The 16,513-nt window shown below is 36.6% G+C and overlaps 1 protein-coding gene across 2 annotated transcripts; it reads left to right on the forward strand.

Annotated features, from left to right (window-relative positions):
- Nucleotides 1-681: 681 nt before the first annotated feature.
- On the forward strand, nt 682-14,933 carry LOC145905365 (intraflagellar transport protein 140 homolog). 2 transcript variants are annotated; one of them, XM_082992541.1, is made up of 34 exons: nt 682-744; nt 999-1,240; nt 1,482-1,706; nt 1,972-2,102; nt 2,386-2,531; nt 2,663-2,787; nt 2,984-3,123; nt 3,352-3,458; nt 3,572-3,714; nt 3,841-4,015; nt 4,318-4,424; nt 4,484-4,556; nt 4,680-4,792; nt 4,929-5,056; nt 5,154-5,271; nt 5,451-5,587; nt 6,316-6,469; nt 6,867-6,998; nt 7,322-7,390; nt 7,836-7,981; nt 8,313-8,490; nt 8,700-8,783; nt 9,044-9,150; nt 9,326-9,421; nt 9,482-9,614; nt 9,894-10,037; nt 10,363-10,491; nt 10,798-10,980; nt 11,206-11,309; nt 11,418-11,514; nt 12,092-12,304; nt 13,451-13,617; nt 13,835-13,976; nt 14,554-14,933. In XM_082992541.1, exons 2-34 carry the CDS (start codon nt 1,094-1,096, stop codon nt 14,791-14,793), a joined length of 4,533 nt encoding a protein of 1,510 aa, XP_082848667.1. In that variant the 5' UTR covers nt 682-744; nt 999-1,093; the 3' UTR covers nt 14,794-14,933. The 2 variants fall into 2 exon arrangements, with proteins under 2 accessions (XP_082848667.1, XP_082848668.1); XM_082992542.1 differs by having other exon boundaries at nt 2,389-2,531.
- The last annotated feature ends 1,580 nt before the right edge of the window (nt 14,934-16,513 follow it).

Here is a 16,513-nt window from a genome sequence, read left to right on the forward strand (position 1 = left end):
TAAACATCTCAATAATTGTGGTAGTGTAGGTCTACGTGTATGGCAGACTCTACCATCAATTACAAATACTACGGCTACGACAAGCCTAATGTTTATATAGCCCACTTGTGGTCCACCAGCTTTCGCTAAAATAGTGTTGTGGCCGTGGATGCAAACGTACTTGAATCACGCCAAAAAATATCATTTAGCTTTAAGCAGACTCCAGATAAGAATATTATATAGGCCTATTTTTCTAGCGACAAACCAAAAAGGGCGACGCGATTGCCACGGGACATGGGAACATATATTACGTTGATCGAGTGGGAGACGAGACCAAACGGACACGGTTATATCAATTCAGGTATTTCAAATCATTTTTGTTTTGAAAAGTGGGTGTGCGTCATCTTTACAAAGAAAAAACTAAAAGTTGTTATTTGCAAAATCAACAAATAGCTGAACAATATTTAAGACGTTTGAATTAAACTTTAATTCAATTAAATAAAAAATATTTAGTTTAACAGACATAAACAGTTTAATACCTGCTATCAAAAGTTCATAAAAAGAGATCAGTGATTTTTTGTGATAATAAAACGGGATATTGAGTCTGATCGGTCTGATTTACGTTACAGCGAGTTACACAAACAGCTTGAAATAGAAAAGACGCGCTTCAGTGGTTGAATGTTTTGTTATTTATAATGGACAAAATGAAGAACGCCCTAGGCTGGAAAAGAAAATTAACATAGAGTGGCTGTTTGTACACAAAATGTAAGAAAATCTAAAATGAATAATTAGCTGGCGTTCATTTTTTTAATATATCTGTTTTTTATGCTGATTATTGACGACGAGGAAAATAAAACAAAAGAAAAGTAGGCTATTTGTTGTGCTTGTTGTTGGCCTGTTGGGTAGTGGCACAAAATTGTGTGCCTGATCAAATGATGTTTGTACAGCGTCCGCTTGAGTCTTTATTATTGTTTATAAGAATATTTCACCCATTCAATATATTTTTTGGTTCTGTTTAGGTTCACAAAAAGTTGACTAATGGGGAGTTCCACTGCTTGTTATTGAAGTTTAATATTCTCATGATAAACTGTAAGTTCTGACATTTTACCCTCAAATGGCTCTGTATTTTGATTCCCAACTGGATTTCCCCCCTGGTGCTTCAGCATCCTGTATTGCATGGCATGAACAACAGGGTCTTCTTGTAGTGTGCTATTGTTTGTCTGGAGGGACCGATGGAATAGTGAAGCTTTACAACAAAGATGTAAGGAACATTATTCATTTCATGCATGAATCTTATATAAATTTGAAATATGTTTGACCAGTTCTACGCCATTAACATTCGTCTTGGTTATCGTTAATCCAATAGTGCACATCTTTAAATATAGATTTATCAACAATATTTTGTAAGCACAATAATGTTTTGTAAACTGACCTCAATTTGTATGGTTAGCCCTTTGTTTATTGTACGTATTGATGTAACTATAACTTAAATTATTTAACAGGGAGGCAATGCCTATCAAGGTGTCTTAATGCAAAGATCAGCTTCACCGACATCTGTTGTATGGCATCCAACCAAAAACATTGTGGCAGTTGGGTGGGAAAGTGGTGAAATTTTGATTTGGAATGAACAACACAAGGAGCTTTACGAGGTTCCTCGTCTTCACACGAAAGGTGTATCGAGTCTAGCATGGACGAGCCAAGGAAATAGAATAGCATCTGGAGATAAGGTGTGTTGAAAGTAATTTATATTTTATATGTTTTGAAGATGATTTGTTTATCTATGGTTGGAGAGCGAGCACTTTCCATGAGTTTAAAAACATCCATGAGTTTTGGAAAGAGCGTAAATTGTAAAAACATTTTTAGTGTTGGTTATGTCATAAACGTCATAAAAAAGTTGTTGACATAATTTTTGTGCTCGGTGCCTAAAATCTAATTTAAACTATTTGTTTTTTAGGAAAAAGTTTTTATAATGCAAATTATTCTTAATATTAGGAGGGAGTGTTTGCTGTGTGGAAATGTGATGCAAGAGGACGGGTGCAACATGATCCACTAAGCAGACACGATATTGGTCCAGCTGTAACTGATTGTGTTGTAAGACCTGGTCGTCCTGCAGAATCTGATTTGTAAGTTTTAATTCAGACAAATTCTACTCTTTATTTATGAATGTAATGCTAAAAATAGACTGATGTTTGTTTGTTTCTAAGGTTAAAACCTAGAAGTTGTTTCCAATATGTAATAGTTTTAAATAATACAATTATCAAAAAAAAATATTTATCATCTTAAACTTAGTTTACATGCGGTTAACATTGACACAAGTCCAATGTCTTGTACTTAACTATACAGTTTAGTGACACAAGACTGATACGGCTTCAAGTATAATACCTAATTATTATTTTATACTCTAAGAAGAATTCCAAGTTTGGCAAAAGCTGCACTTGTGGGTGATGAGCTGTCATTTGACATGCGTGAAATTAATCAAAGAATGGATTCCAGAATTCGACTGAAATCCGGACAGAAAGAAGGTCTTTCATTTTATGTCGGCACATCAGACGGTTTGTTCATGAAATTTGGTTTTGTTTTATTTTTTGTTCATGCAATCACGTTTTCAAATCACGAGCCTGTTATATTTTCGCCTTTGATGCAAGACAAAATATTGTTTAAAATAAAGTTTTTTTTTGTTTAGGTGTGGTTTATCACATTGACGAAAAGGGAGTAAGGACAACATGCTTTACACTGGACTCATCAGTGCAACAAATTCTCTACTGCCATGAAAAAGATTTTGTTGTAGCTGTTTCCAGTGACTTGCAGGTGCAAATGTGTAGAATGTGGACTGTGAAGCAAACAGTATTTGTTTAAATTATTTGGTATATTGTATATATGCATTATTCATTTTTGCCTCTGTTCTTGGCTGTAGCATGTCTAAGAATAATCCCATAACTTAAAGTTATTGACAGTGTTTGTCCATTGTGTGAAGTTGTAGTTATGACCCAATATATTTTTTCAGGTCATAAAGTGTTTGGCTGACAGCAATGGTCAGGTTGAAGAATTGGAAAGAGTAAAGTTCAGTGGACGAGAAAGAAGTGCACAAATTGCTTGGGCTGATAGGGGTTTGCTGGTTGCTGCAACTTCTGATCAGTCACTCAGGTAATTCCAAGTTCCTGTTTATTTGAAATACGTTTGCTGCTGAATGGCCATTTATTGATTTTTTTTTTTTAATACGTATTAATAACCCTAATGTAAATAATATATAAATATATAAAAGTAACTAAACAAACAAGTTTTTGCTGGTAAATTTGTTGTTTAAAATCTTGAAAAATACAAAGTTGTTTACTTAAATAATGATTGTTGTAATGTTATTTTCTTTGTGATTAGGTTGTGGGATCTTATATCTGGTGATAACTACACACTTTTGCTGGAAGAATCCTCTGGTTTTGCCAGAGGGGAATGTATTATTAATGTTTCTTGCATAAAATTAAAAGGTACAGGTTTTTTGAATATATTTGTTATTTGCATGCCCTATGCAAACTTAAACAACATCAAGTAGTTTTTTGAATAAAACTCTTTGTGCTACAACTTTTGTTTGATTTTATAGGAATAATAGCTGCAGGGACCGACAAAAATCACATAGCAATATGGAAGGCCATTCCACAGGCCAGCAAAGGAAAGACTGAACCTGAGGATAAATGGAAACTGCAAAATGCAGTCAAGTTGACCGTTCCATGTGGGAGAATAAAGGCACAAAAACTTATTGTATTCTGCTATAGTACCCCAAAATTAAAATGTATAATCATTACAATTCTTTTGAGCTAACTTGGTTTTCATTAATTTATTTCTATCAGCCTTGTTATTTAACTTGTTTAGTGGTGCCCACATACACCAGTACTTGCAGTTGGATCTAGAGAAGGAGCATTGGTAATAGCAGAAGAAAAGTCAAAAATGTCGCTATCCACAACTATGGTAGCAGTACAGGTTGGCCCAAGAAATGTGGCAGTCGACTTTATTGGAATTAAAGCCCAGCAACCTTCAAACTTAACAGGTAATTTCAGAATAAAATTTTAGTGTTAGTTAACTTTGTGTCAAATCATTGTTTCTTATGTGTGTGCCATTGTGTTCATTCCTATCATCGTGTAATCTTTGATTCTTTCTTGTCAACAATTCATTCACAACAAAAGTTTGAACAATGTAATTCACAACAATTTATGGCATAATTATAATTTTGAATTGCCACACTGTGGTAAAAAATATTACAAAAGTGTTGTGAAGTTTTTCATAAACAAGTTTAGGAACTGATTGTTCATTGGTTAATCAATAAAAAAATAAATCATAATTACAACACAGGTCTTGGTATGTCCCCTGTCCATACAACACAAGATACAACAAGCAAAGTTGAAGGTCATATAACACTGGACGTGGAAATGGTGTTCAACGGAATGTCAGCTTCAAGTGTAAGTTATATACCACTTGCATCAGGCAATTTAATAAAGTGTTTGATTATTATTTTTAGGAAAACTTGGCGGTGTGGAATGGAAGACAATTGGCGGTGTATGCAATAACACAAAGATCACAAACTTCCCTCGGTAAATTTAAAACCCCTTTTTTAATTTTTTTACTGAATAAGTGATATTCATTATCAGTGACATATGTTGTATTTTCATTTCATCTTGCCTAGTCGTAATCTGATAACTTGTTTAATAATACAGGAATGTTTGAGTGTGACTCACACACCAATGCACTTCATGACCAAAGTGTATTTTGCATCGAGGCACCTAAAGATTCTAAAGACAAAACAAAAATACAAGCAAGAAACTTTCAAGTAAGTGTAATCTAACAAACTATGCAATAAATCAAAATAATGATATTAAATCTTTCAGCATGAATATGTGTTCGTAAAGTATCAATTTAAAAGTAAAAAAAAATAAAAGAGTTATGTGATGAATAAATATTTTCAGGGAACAGTCAAACAATTGATTCATTTTCAAGAAAGTGAAGGTGACCCCACTTTACTGAGCGTGTCAGGAGATTATCTGGTGGTTGGAACCTCTGCCGGCTGCATAAGGGTTTATGACTTAACTCGCAGGCAAGTGATTTGCACATTTTAGTATGTAGGTGTATATATGTTGCTCTTAATTAAGAATTGTCAAGTAATCTTAACAATTTTGTGTGTGATAATTCAGAGATGCCAAACCACATTGCAGCACAAAATCAATGACAGAAGCTATGGAAAGATTTGGGACATTGGAAAAAGTTGTGTGTAACCATAATGGCTCGAAAGTAGCTGTTATATGCAGAAAAGTAAGAACTTGTCTACAATCCGAAACTTAATATTGCACAATTTTATTGACATATATTCATTGTTGTAAGACACATGAACGGTAATATATATTTAGAATATTTGCATAATTCATAATTTCAATCATAATTTCAATTTATAAAGGAAAAGCGTTCACCAATCCATTTGTTTTGTTGTGCAGGACAATGGCGTGCCAGATCCCAAGTTGTACATTTACGACACAGAGTTGGACAAAATTGAAAGTTTTGATTTTCAAACCGGCAAAAATGACCAGGATGAGTACACTAGCGACCTTGGTCCAAAGTCTGATATTGAGCAGTAAGTTAATGGAGCACCACTTACTTTATAATGAGGGCACTTGTACAATATTCAAGTGATTCAGTTGCCGTTTCAACATATTACAACTTGCTATAACACGTGAGCTGCAGTGAGTTCAAACTGTTTGAACATTAAGAACAAATTTGTCAACTGACTGGTCAAGCAAAGACCGCCCCACCTTGTGGTGACTTTGCAGTCGACACTTTAGGCATTTTCGTCATAATATTTGAGCAAATGAAGGATATAAACATCTAATGTAGACCATACTCATGTCGAATTTTGAAGTTTCAGTTCGGTATTCAAAAACCTCTAAAATACAATATTTTAGTTGCATAAAAATGCAAAATTTTAATCTAAATTTTCTTTGAATATAAAATTGTGTAAGCTGCATACAGATGGCCACTGTTTCGACCTAAAAGGTCTCATCAGTGCAGCTGGTGTGACTATCAGACGACTTTGCTGAACAAACGGCCAAGCAAAGACTTCCACCTAATATAGTGCCCAACGAATGACGGTGATTGTATAGTCACCACAAAGTGGAAGTCTTTGCTTGGCCGTTTATTCAGCAAAGTCGTCTTATAGTCACACCAGCTGCACTGATGAGACCTTTTAAGTCGAAACAGTGGCCATCTGTCTGCAGCTTATACACAATTCATATTATTGGCTCCACTGCTAAATTTTCTTGCCTGGCCTAATGGTAAAATGTCTTCCTTATCATCACTTTACAGAAGTCGCGCAGATGCGGCGTCCGAGGTAGCGGGTCGTTTTCCGATCAGCGTCCACTGGGATGCAACTGACAACAGGATGTTGACGTGCGAGGCCCACGTCAGCGATAAACCTCCAGCAAGTAAAGGCAAAAAATCAATTGGTCAACCAAAGCCGGTAAGTTGTACGAGAGTTATCAAATTCAAATAATATTCACTGAGTAGTTGTGTCAGTGAAGTTTCATGCATCTTTTAAAGCCCTCATGTAAGTTTTGAGTAGTGAAAATTTGTAAGACTGTATCTGATTTTTGCAATTTTGGGGTACAAAATATCAATATCTGCATAACGTGCACCTATTTTAAAATAATCGAAATTTGTTTGTAAATCCTAAGTTCATTTGAAAGTTATGGCGAGCAAAAGTGGCTGCACAAAACGTATTGTCTATAAATTTGTTTAAACACATTATGTTAACACATTTTACGCACAAGCGTCAAGCTGGCGGTTGGTTCATTTGGCATAACAGCATGCCATTTGACACTACTTCTTTGCAACGGGTAGGTATGTTGTTTGTACAGGCTGATGTTATGATTGTGACGATGTTCACAACACAAGATAACGGCATCATGTTGCAAGGATCATTCGATCGGAATGTAGAATACGATCAACTCGTTGGTCACAAAGTTCCATATTTCTACTTCACAAAATCGGTAAACTGCTGAAAAGTTTCAATCGTACTTTTTCTCATGTTTAACATCAAATGTTCATGCTTTTGTGTAGCACATTGCTCTGGCATTAATATTAAAAGATTAATTATTCTGTTCAGTGTTCATATGATAGGCATTGCACTTTTGCTGTAGCCGTAGTTTGTGACAACATTTTTACCAACCAAACGAAAATGGTTGATCAAATATAGTTTTTCAACCAGTTTCATGCAAGAAAACTGAAGTAGACTTTTTCGTCGCTGTAGTTTCGTTTTTACATTTCATATCTAGTCAGTTTATTTGTTCACACAAATAACTGAAACATGTAGATCGCCTCACCACAAACCACAGAAGCAGACTCGCCGTCTGATCAAGAGGAAGAAAAAAGTCCGGAAAAGGTAGAAACTAACCAGAATATACAACATTCTTTCCACCTCCATCTATCATACGTACTAATACACGGCGGGGATGTAGATAAGATCCTGCATAGGTTTCTGGTGGATTTTATTTCAAAATTAACATAGACTGTCGGATTAAACTATCATGTCGCTTTGTCAATGCCTTTAAAATTATTTATTTGATATATTTTGCACAATCGCATTTTGTAACCAGTATTCAAGCTCAAATGTGTGTATATATACATAACACAGTGTAGCGACACGGTGTATACATACATACACCGTCTATGTCTAACTGACGCTGATCGTCTATTTGTGTTCCCGGGATGTACTGAAACTTTAAAGGCAGATCTGTCAATCAACACTGCCCTGCTTAGATTCTAGCAGTGTTTTATGACAATTTCTCTTGAACCGGTGTGAATTAACATTTGTCCCTTCCGTGCAGACTTCAGTTTACAGAAAGACGATGCGTGATTTTGTTGGTTTGGATGAATGTGATGGTGGTTCAATATCTGCAATGCTCGATTTCTCTTACTACCTCACTATTGGAGATATGGACGAAGCTTTCAAGGCAATCAAGCTCATTAAAGGGTAAAAACTATCGTACGAACTTACTGGACATTAAATTAATTTTGAGTGAATTCAATTCAAAAAAATTTTGTCAAAAAATACTTTTTTTGGGAATCTCACGCAAGTCGATGTTTGTTTATCTTATTAAACTTTAAAATTGTAATTGAAATATAGATGTGAAATACTGTATATATATTTGCAATACAAAACTACGTTCTCATGATCTCAAATAAATTGGCATTTGTTTGTTATTAAAGTTGTAACGAGGTTAATCCTACAAAGCAAAGTTGCAATTGGATGACAAAGCGTTTAGGCGGTAAAAATATTCGATAAGATTTATTTTATTTTGCAGAACTGCCGTGTGGGAAAGTATGGCACAGATGTGTGTCAAGTCACGACGACTCGACGTGGCCAAAGTTTGTCTGGCGAACATGGGTAACGTCAGGGGGGCCAGGGCGCTCAAAGAGGTTGCTAAGGAACCACAACGTGACGCAAGGATCGCTAGACTTGCCCTTGAGCTAGGAATGAATGTAAGTTTCCATGCTTGCATTGAACAAACACTCCGACCACCACTATATTCAACCACAGCAAAATATAATCTATAATATGATGTCCGTTGTTTTCTGTTTCATTTGGACAGTTCACGTATGCTCATAACAACTCATAATAGGTCTCAAAATATATGACTTTATTTAATACTTAATTTAACGATCGAAAAAACGTCGTCTGTTACATCCAGGACGAGGCCGAAAAACTGTACATCAACTGTGGAAGATACGATTTGCTCAATATTTTCTACCAAGCAACCGGGCAGTGGGAAAAGGTGTGTATTTTGATGTGATATCTCATTTTGGAAAGCGGGTGGTTATAAAACGTAACAACATTTAATGTATATATTCCGAAATCTACCTTTTTTCCAACGCCACTTGTGCGTGACACAGGTGGAAACTTCACGTTTGCAAAATTACAATATCAAATAGCCTGATGTCAACGCATTTATTTTCAAGAATACATGTTTCGCTAAATAAGCATCGTCAGTTCTTATTCAAATAGGTTATAAAGCGTGGTTTATTTGCTTATAAGGCTGTTGACACTGCCGAACAACACGACAGAATCAACCTTCGATCAACTTTCTACAAATACGCGAAACACTTGGAAACATGCGGAGATGTTTCGGCGGCAATTCCTAAGTGAGATTTGTTGCATTACAAAGTTTTTACAAATACTTTAGTTGTTAAATAAACGCCAAATCTGGAGTGTGTCCTTTTTTCTCCAGTCGAACAACAATAATGAGCTATATTGCATGTCTAGTTCCTAAATTACACGTTTTATATGGAAAAAAGTAACCAAACGTCGGTATTTTAGCTTCGAAAAATCTGGAACTCACTATTTCGAAGTGCCCCGGATGTTATTTGACGAGTCGGAAATGTTGGAAGCTTACATCATGAAGACCAAGGACAGGTATGGCGTCAAACTTATCAAACACACATCGGATGTGTAGTTTCTAATTTTTGCGTTTAGAAAATTGCGCAAATGGTGGGCCCAGTATATGGAATCAACGGGTGATATGGACACAGCTCTAAAGTTTTATCAACAAGCCGCCGACCCCCTATCTCTCGTCAGGGTTTACTGTTATTGCGGCAACACAGAGAAGGTTAGTATTCGAACGAATTTGTCCTTTTGTTAACCCCGAGATTCCCAAATGATGCATGGAAGTTGTGTCAGCTTATTTGTGCGATTACCGACTTGTCATTTCACTAATGTTGAAGGTTTTGAGTGAGCTGCCACTTGCGTGTATAAGATCATTCTATATAGTCACCAAAGAAACAACAATGAGACCCAATAGGTCGAAATAGTGCATGGCACTGATACGCAGTTCAATTAAATCATATGATTGCATCCATTGTTTGTAATCGAATTTTTGTGATTGCAGGCGGCAGAAGTGGCGAACGAGACAGGAGACAAAGCAGCTTGTTACCATCTTGCTCGTCAATGCGAGAATAACGATGACATCAAACAGGCGATTCACTTCTTCACTAGAGCAATGGCTTATGGAAATGCAATCAGAATATGCAAGGTGAGTTATAGCTATTAATGTAATACGTATATTTGGGGCATTTGGGACTACTCCGTATATAAAATAGACTTACCTATGTGGCGTAACTGTTATATACACATTGAACACATGAAAAGTTTAAATGCTGAGTAGACATTAAATTCTATACCTGCTCTTGTAAGCAAAATTCTGATTCCCTATATAAAAACTATGAAGATTGTTCCATTTTATTCATTTTATTGTCTTTATTTGATTAGTAATGTAATTTAACGACAAATTGCAAATCACTGCCGTTTGTACTTCTGAACCTGAGTAAACGAAAACGAAACTTTCTGATAAATATTAGGAACATGGATTCGAAGATCAGTTGATGAACCTCGCACTTCTCAGTACTCCCACTGATATGGTGGAGGCGGCAGCTTACTATGAAGACAGACCTGATACAATGGATAAAGCGGTCATGCTCTACCACAAGGTCTAATGTTCTCATCTTTATTTTTATGTCATAAAAACTTGGGCCAAACAATTGCCCATGCCCTGTTCCCATGTTGTATTGTATTTATCATAGCATTTCTTGATAGATATTTGCCCATGATACCCTCCAGTGTTGCCGTATTTAGGGTGTACAGCAACCGTTTAAGTTTTTTCGAAAATATCATTTCTACTTAAAAAAAACAACAACAACAAAATACGAAAAAAAGTAACAACTCACAAAAAAATAATTTATTTCTTCTCCAAATCTGCAAATGTCTTTATCTAACCTTCTCTTTTTTATATTTAGGCTGGACATTTCTCAAAAGCGCTGCAACTTGCATTTGAAAGTAAGCAGTTTGGAGCGCTTGAGTTAATTTCTCAGGAACTGGATGAAAAAACCGACCCTGTATTATTGGAAAGATGCGCCGACTTCTTTATGGAACATGGACAATACGATCGCGCGGTTGCCATGCTCGTGGTCGCTAAGAAGGTATAAATTCGTTTGAACATTCTTTAATTCTATGAGATGTGATATGTAGTCGCATTAACTGGTGACTTTTTTTCTTCTGTAAAATAATTCTCACATTTTGACATTTTTGTTGTAATGAAATTATCATTTAATTTGTTTTACTTTGAGTTAATGATCATCGGTTTGTTGTTAGTCTGTATATTAGGGCGTTTTCATCATGTACTGTTTGTTTTTCTTGGCGTTTAGTATTCTGAGGCTATCAACATCTGTAGCACGCAAAACGTTCGCTTGAACGAAGAGCTCGTTACAAAGCTGACCGTACCAAAGGGTTCGATGGACCCCACGCAGAGGTAAATTTATTTATTGCGCAACGTGTTGTTTTTCCACCAATTGCCCGCAGTCATCTGTTCACTATTGGTTTGGTATTGTACGTTTGATAAGTAATATTGTTTGATTAGAGAACGACTCCACGTCCAACTTGCGGACTGCTGCATGAAACAGGGTGAATATCACCTCGCTTGTCGAATCTACACTCAAGCTGGTGACAAGGAAAGGGTAAGAAGTACTTTTGTTACAAAATTTATGTTCAAACATAACCAGAGTACTAAAGATGAACTCCAAAGAAGTCTGTTTGTAAACATATAGGCAAATGTTTGTGTGTCCGACTGTTCCCAACAAGGGACAAACAGTCGGAACTGAGATCTAACACCATAACGTGACAACACCTCGTCTATAAATATATACAGAGTAGTGACGTCATCACACATGACGCGTAGATTTGGCTTTCATGTTTCAAATCATGCGCTCCCAAGTATTTCGCACACAATATGAACTTCCACTACAAATTATGTTTTCTCTTGTCGTAAATTTGAAGCGCTGCCGTAGATCAGTTTGTAAATATAATGTGTTGAAAATTAGAAACCAATTCATTGTATGTTAACTAATTAACCATTTTATTGCACATACTATAATTAATATTATTGATTATTTGACCAAAAGTGCACAATACCTGTGGCCTACATAGTTAAAACTGTTATATCCAATAGTTATAAACTTGACTTATTTTTTTTCCAATAGATTTAAAATATTCTTGTCTTTTAAAACTCTTAATTGTAAATTTTTGCACGTTTAGGCGATGCGGGCTCTGCTGAAATCCGGGGACACAGAAAAAATCATGTTCTTTGCCGGAGTATCGCGATCCAGAAACATTTACGTGATGGCAGCGAATTATCTTCAGTCACTAGATTGGCGAAAAGACCCTGAAATAATGAAGGGAATCATCAACTTTTACACCAAAGGAAGAGCGCTCGATTCGTTGGCTGGATTTTACGACGCTTGTGCTCAGGCAAGTGGTTGAAATATTAACTGTTCTAAATGCTGTACTTGATTACGTAGATTTTGACGTTGATTAATTTGTTATTCCCATCTAATTTACACAAGCAGAGGAAAATATTTAGATACTAATGGAGAAATGTAGCCGTTTCTACTGCCATGATGCAGATCCACTTGTAAATGCGAGTACTGGTTGGAAAATCAAATCATTCAAAAAATTATATCATTTGCATTTTTGGCAAAAAAAAAATTGAAGTTCATTAATTTAAACAAGAAACCCAAATCTAATAACGTTTCGAACACTATTGTGTCCATCATTATTGAAGTTTCTCAAATGAATGTAGCAGCATATTACCTTTGGCTTTCTTGTTTAAAGCAACTACGCGGTTAAACAATAAACACAAGAAATAAGGTGCGATGGTCAACGATAAAAACATTAAGGTTATCGAGTCTGGCGCCCATAATTAACTGGGGACGAATTGCCGCAAATATTCTTACCCGCAATTTTTTCAATTAGTGATCAAATACATTATAGACCAGGGGTCATTCAGATCGGCTCGGGTGTATGCGGAATTGTTATATTGCTGGTCATATATTACCCAAATATACGTCTATATATCAGAAGTGAGTGCAAGAACTGATTGGCGATTTTCCGTAACTGTAGACATACAAAAAATTGGAGTCATTTCTGCATAAACACGTCATAACATTTAATCTGAAAACTATATTTGATCTGGAAAAGCTTTCATATTGATTTCAAACTATTTATTAGACTATGAACTACACACTAATTGCCAGACTCCTAAATTATCCAAACCGCATCTGGCTTTGATTTTAATGAAGTGGAGACATATATTCATCACACGAATGTTACTACAATTTGAATGTCTTTGGTTAAAGGGTAATTACTGACACAACATGTCGTGTTGAGAAGTTACCTTGTCATTACAAATAGTAAAACACCACCAAGGGTCGAAACGACCGGAATCAGTTTATTCTGTCTGTTGGTACCGACGGGTCTGTCATTTCTTTTGAGACATCCGAAATTACGCATATGGAGTGGCAGACGATTTATCCAATGACGCATGTTTTTGGAGATTAAAAAACATATTAATATGTCACCATTGTCAGGGAAATGTGATCGTGCTTTTTCTCACAGGTTGAGATAGACGAGTATCAGAATTACGACAAAGCGATCGGGGCTCTCACGGAAGCACTGAAATGTCTCACGAAAGCAAAGATGGCCGACCGTCAACTCCAGGAAAGCAAAGTGTCAGAGGTCAAAGGTCGAATCTCCGTCATGAAGAAGTTTACACAAACTAAAAGGTAGAAAGACGTTATTGTTACGTCACAGCTCTCAACAAGCGAATAAAAGTTTGGTGGAGTCTTTAAAGTCTTGACTTGTGCGTAACTTTTTTGTTCCAGACAGGACCGTTCCATACGAAGCAAATTTGCGACAAAATTTTCTTAATTTCGTTGAATGAAACTGTCTGAACGTTATTCACGTCAGTGATGGCGTATTTAACAATATGCAAATTTGCAGATTATTTGAAACGGACGCCCAGGAGGGATTGAAGCAATGTCAAACCCTTTTAGATGAATCTGATCTTGAATCTTCTGTACGTTATGGTGACGTGTATGCGTTACTTATCGAATATTACGCTACACAAGATAACTTCGACAGGGTGAGTGAATCCTGGTAGTGGGTTTTTGTACACGTTTACGTAGAAAGGTTACGTAGAAAGGAATACCCGACTACTTACTGCAAAACTTTTACTGCAAAAAAAAAAAGTCAAACACTTACTTTTGTTACCATCAGATTAACTAAAGGGCGATGGTTTTTCGACTAACCTTATGCGTATTTTAGGCTGATTTTTTTTCAAGTAAAGTTTGCCAGAGCGCTACAGACTGCAAATTGTTTCGACCAAACGGATCTCGTGTGTGGCTGGTGATTGACGCTGTTCGGCTTAACAGCGTGCACTGGCTGCTCACTGACATGCCCCACTGCGGCGCACCAAGGTCAATGTCAAACTATGGGCCCATTAATAACAAAAGGGGGCCCACGATAACCATTTCCCTCAAAACTGAGGAATTTCTAACTAAAAGCTGGGTTTTATCGAAAAGTTTATGTGATTTGCAAAAGAAAAGTTTCTGTTTTCTCTCTAGGGCCCTGCTTACTGATCATATTGGCTCATTTTGCTAGATTATACAAATCCCCGACACATGAAAAAACAGAAAGTGAATCCTTTATTTTGTATCCAGGCTTATCACTATATACAAGAACTTCGAAGTCGCATTCCTTCCATCAACCTTTCATACTACGTGAGTATGCGCACTATTGAAGCTGTGCACTCTGCTGTCGGTGTCCCACTGGGCAGAAGTGTTAACTATGCTAACGGAGACGCCCACAACGGCCCCAACCTCAATGACGACATGGAAGACGATGATGAGGTCACAGAAGAGCTTTATGACGACGATAACGGGCCTTACGGTTTTCGTTGAGTTGTTTTTTCTGCATTTTTTGCGACGCAACCCTAGTTTTTACTGTGATTTCGCTGCTTCTGAGCATGCCGAGAGGTTCGTTTGTGTTTTCCTTCTATTTATGGAATTTATTTTTGTAAATAAACATGTTACAGCTGCGACTTAGTACTAAACACTTTTACAAAGTATTGGAAGACACACGGTATAAAGCAGCGTTACAGAAAGGTCTGAAACAGTTGGAAACATTGTAAAAGTATATGTTATGGTAATAATCCGCGAAATATAACAGGTTTTAACCACCGTTCGCTTGTTGACGAAGGTTTGGGAAGAAGGTCGAGCTATTTGACAATTTTAGGGTCAAGATTACATACCCCACATTGTAATTCAATCCAAAATGTTCGCTTTTGTTGCTAATTTTCATGCAATTGGACATGAGAGTTGGGCCCAACACAAAATTGCCGAAAAGTGCGTTCAGGTGACTCCTTCCTGCTTTTTTCAACCAGTAAATGTCGACCCATGTGGCCAAAAGCCCAAAGAAGAATGAGAGTTAAGCACAATAAACAGGCTCCATACCGCCCTAATTTACGTAAACAGCTGCAGACTCTCATGTAATCATTTAACCGCTTCACACCCGCGCAATATTGATTACTTGATGACTTGTATTCATTATTATCAAATATCATAAGAGGAGTTCGTAGGAGAAGGTTAATTCCCACCGGCTATGCTGCAGTGGAAATAGAAATATGTGGTTTGCAAATTACTCGGAACTATAAGGTGGACAATCCTACAATACACAAAACGTGGACTTAGTTCCAAATATCAAATGTTTTGAGATTGTTTTTGCGCTGATCACTGTCTAATTCTTCGAGCACATTGCGACAAAGGAACTGTAAATTTGCACAATCGAATTTTTCTTTCACGCTCACAACATCTGATCAATAGCATTGTGCACAATTCACCATAGTCGACGATATTTGCAGATAATTGCGCGAATGCCTTGTCTAATTTAAAAGTATTAGACCTTTGGGAAGGGCGGTTTATCGACAATGAGGCATTTAACTTCTGTAGTGTTTTCATTTCAAGTTGCGGTTAACAATAGATCGTATGTCCCGTAGGGATTTATCAGACATTCGTGAGAAAGATGAAAGACTGATGCAAAGTTTTCAAACAGAAACTAGGTTGCTTTCTGAACTCATTGCTGTTGTACATAATGGACTGCTTGTATATTGTGCCATTTTCAATCGTTAAGTGAGGTCACATAAATACCGCTTTGCTTCAAATGGCACAATTTCAACTATACAGCTTGTCTCGCAGATGTTTGCGAGGTCGTTACGACTTTTAACTGTTTTTGTTTCGTAAAGACGGGTTTTAGTGAACTCGTTGGTTCAGGGATGACAAGAGGTTCCTGTATTGCGAAAGTGCTAAAGCCTGACTCTCAGACAGTTGATAATAATGAAGTGGCTTGTATTCTGCATGTTGTTTTTTTATGTTAAATATTTTTTATTTTTATGTGAACTCGTTGGTTCACACATAACCAGACGTTCCTGTATTGGGAACATCCTAAACCCTGTACTCACAAAACGGTAATAGTATTTTAATTTCAGTTTATGACCAAAAACAGGCGGTTGAACAACATGTGGCGCAATAGGTAGCGTTTAGTTTAGGCATAGATTTCCTAGGTGAACCTCACTTCAGAGTTTATGGTCCTTGACCTTTAAAAGGCCCAAGTCTTGGGGCTGGA

This window comes from Ascidia mentula, chromosome 6, assembly GCF_947561715.1.
Source record: "Ascidia mentula chromosome 6, kaAscMent1.1, whole genome shotgun sequence".
Lineage (NCBI taxonomy): Eukaryota > Metazoa > Chordata > Ascidiacea > Phlebobranchia > Ascidiidae > Ascidia > Ascidia mentula.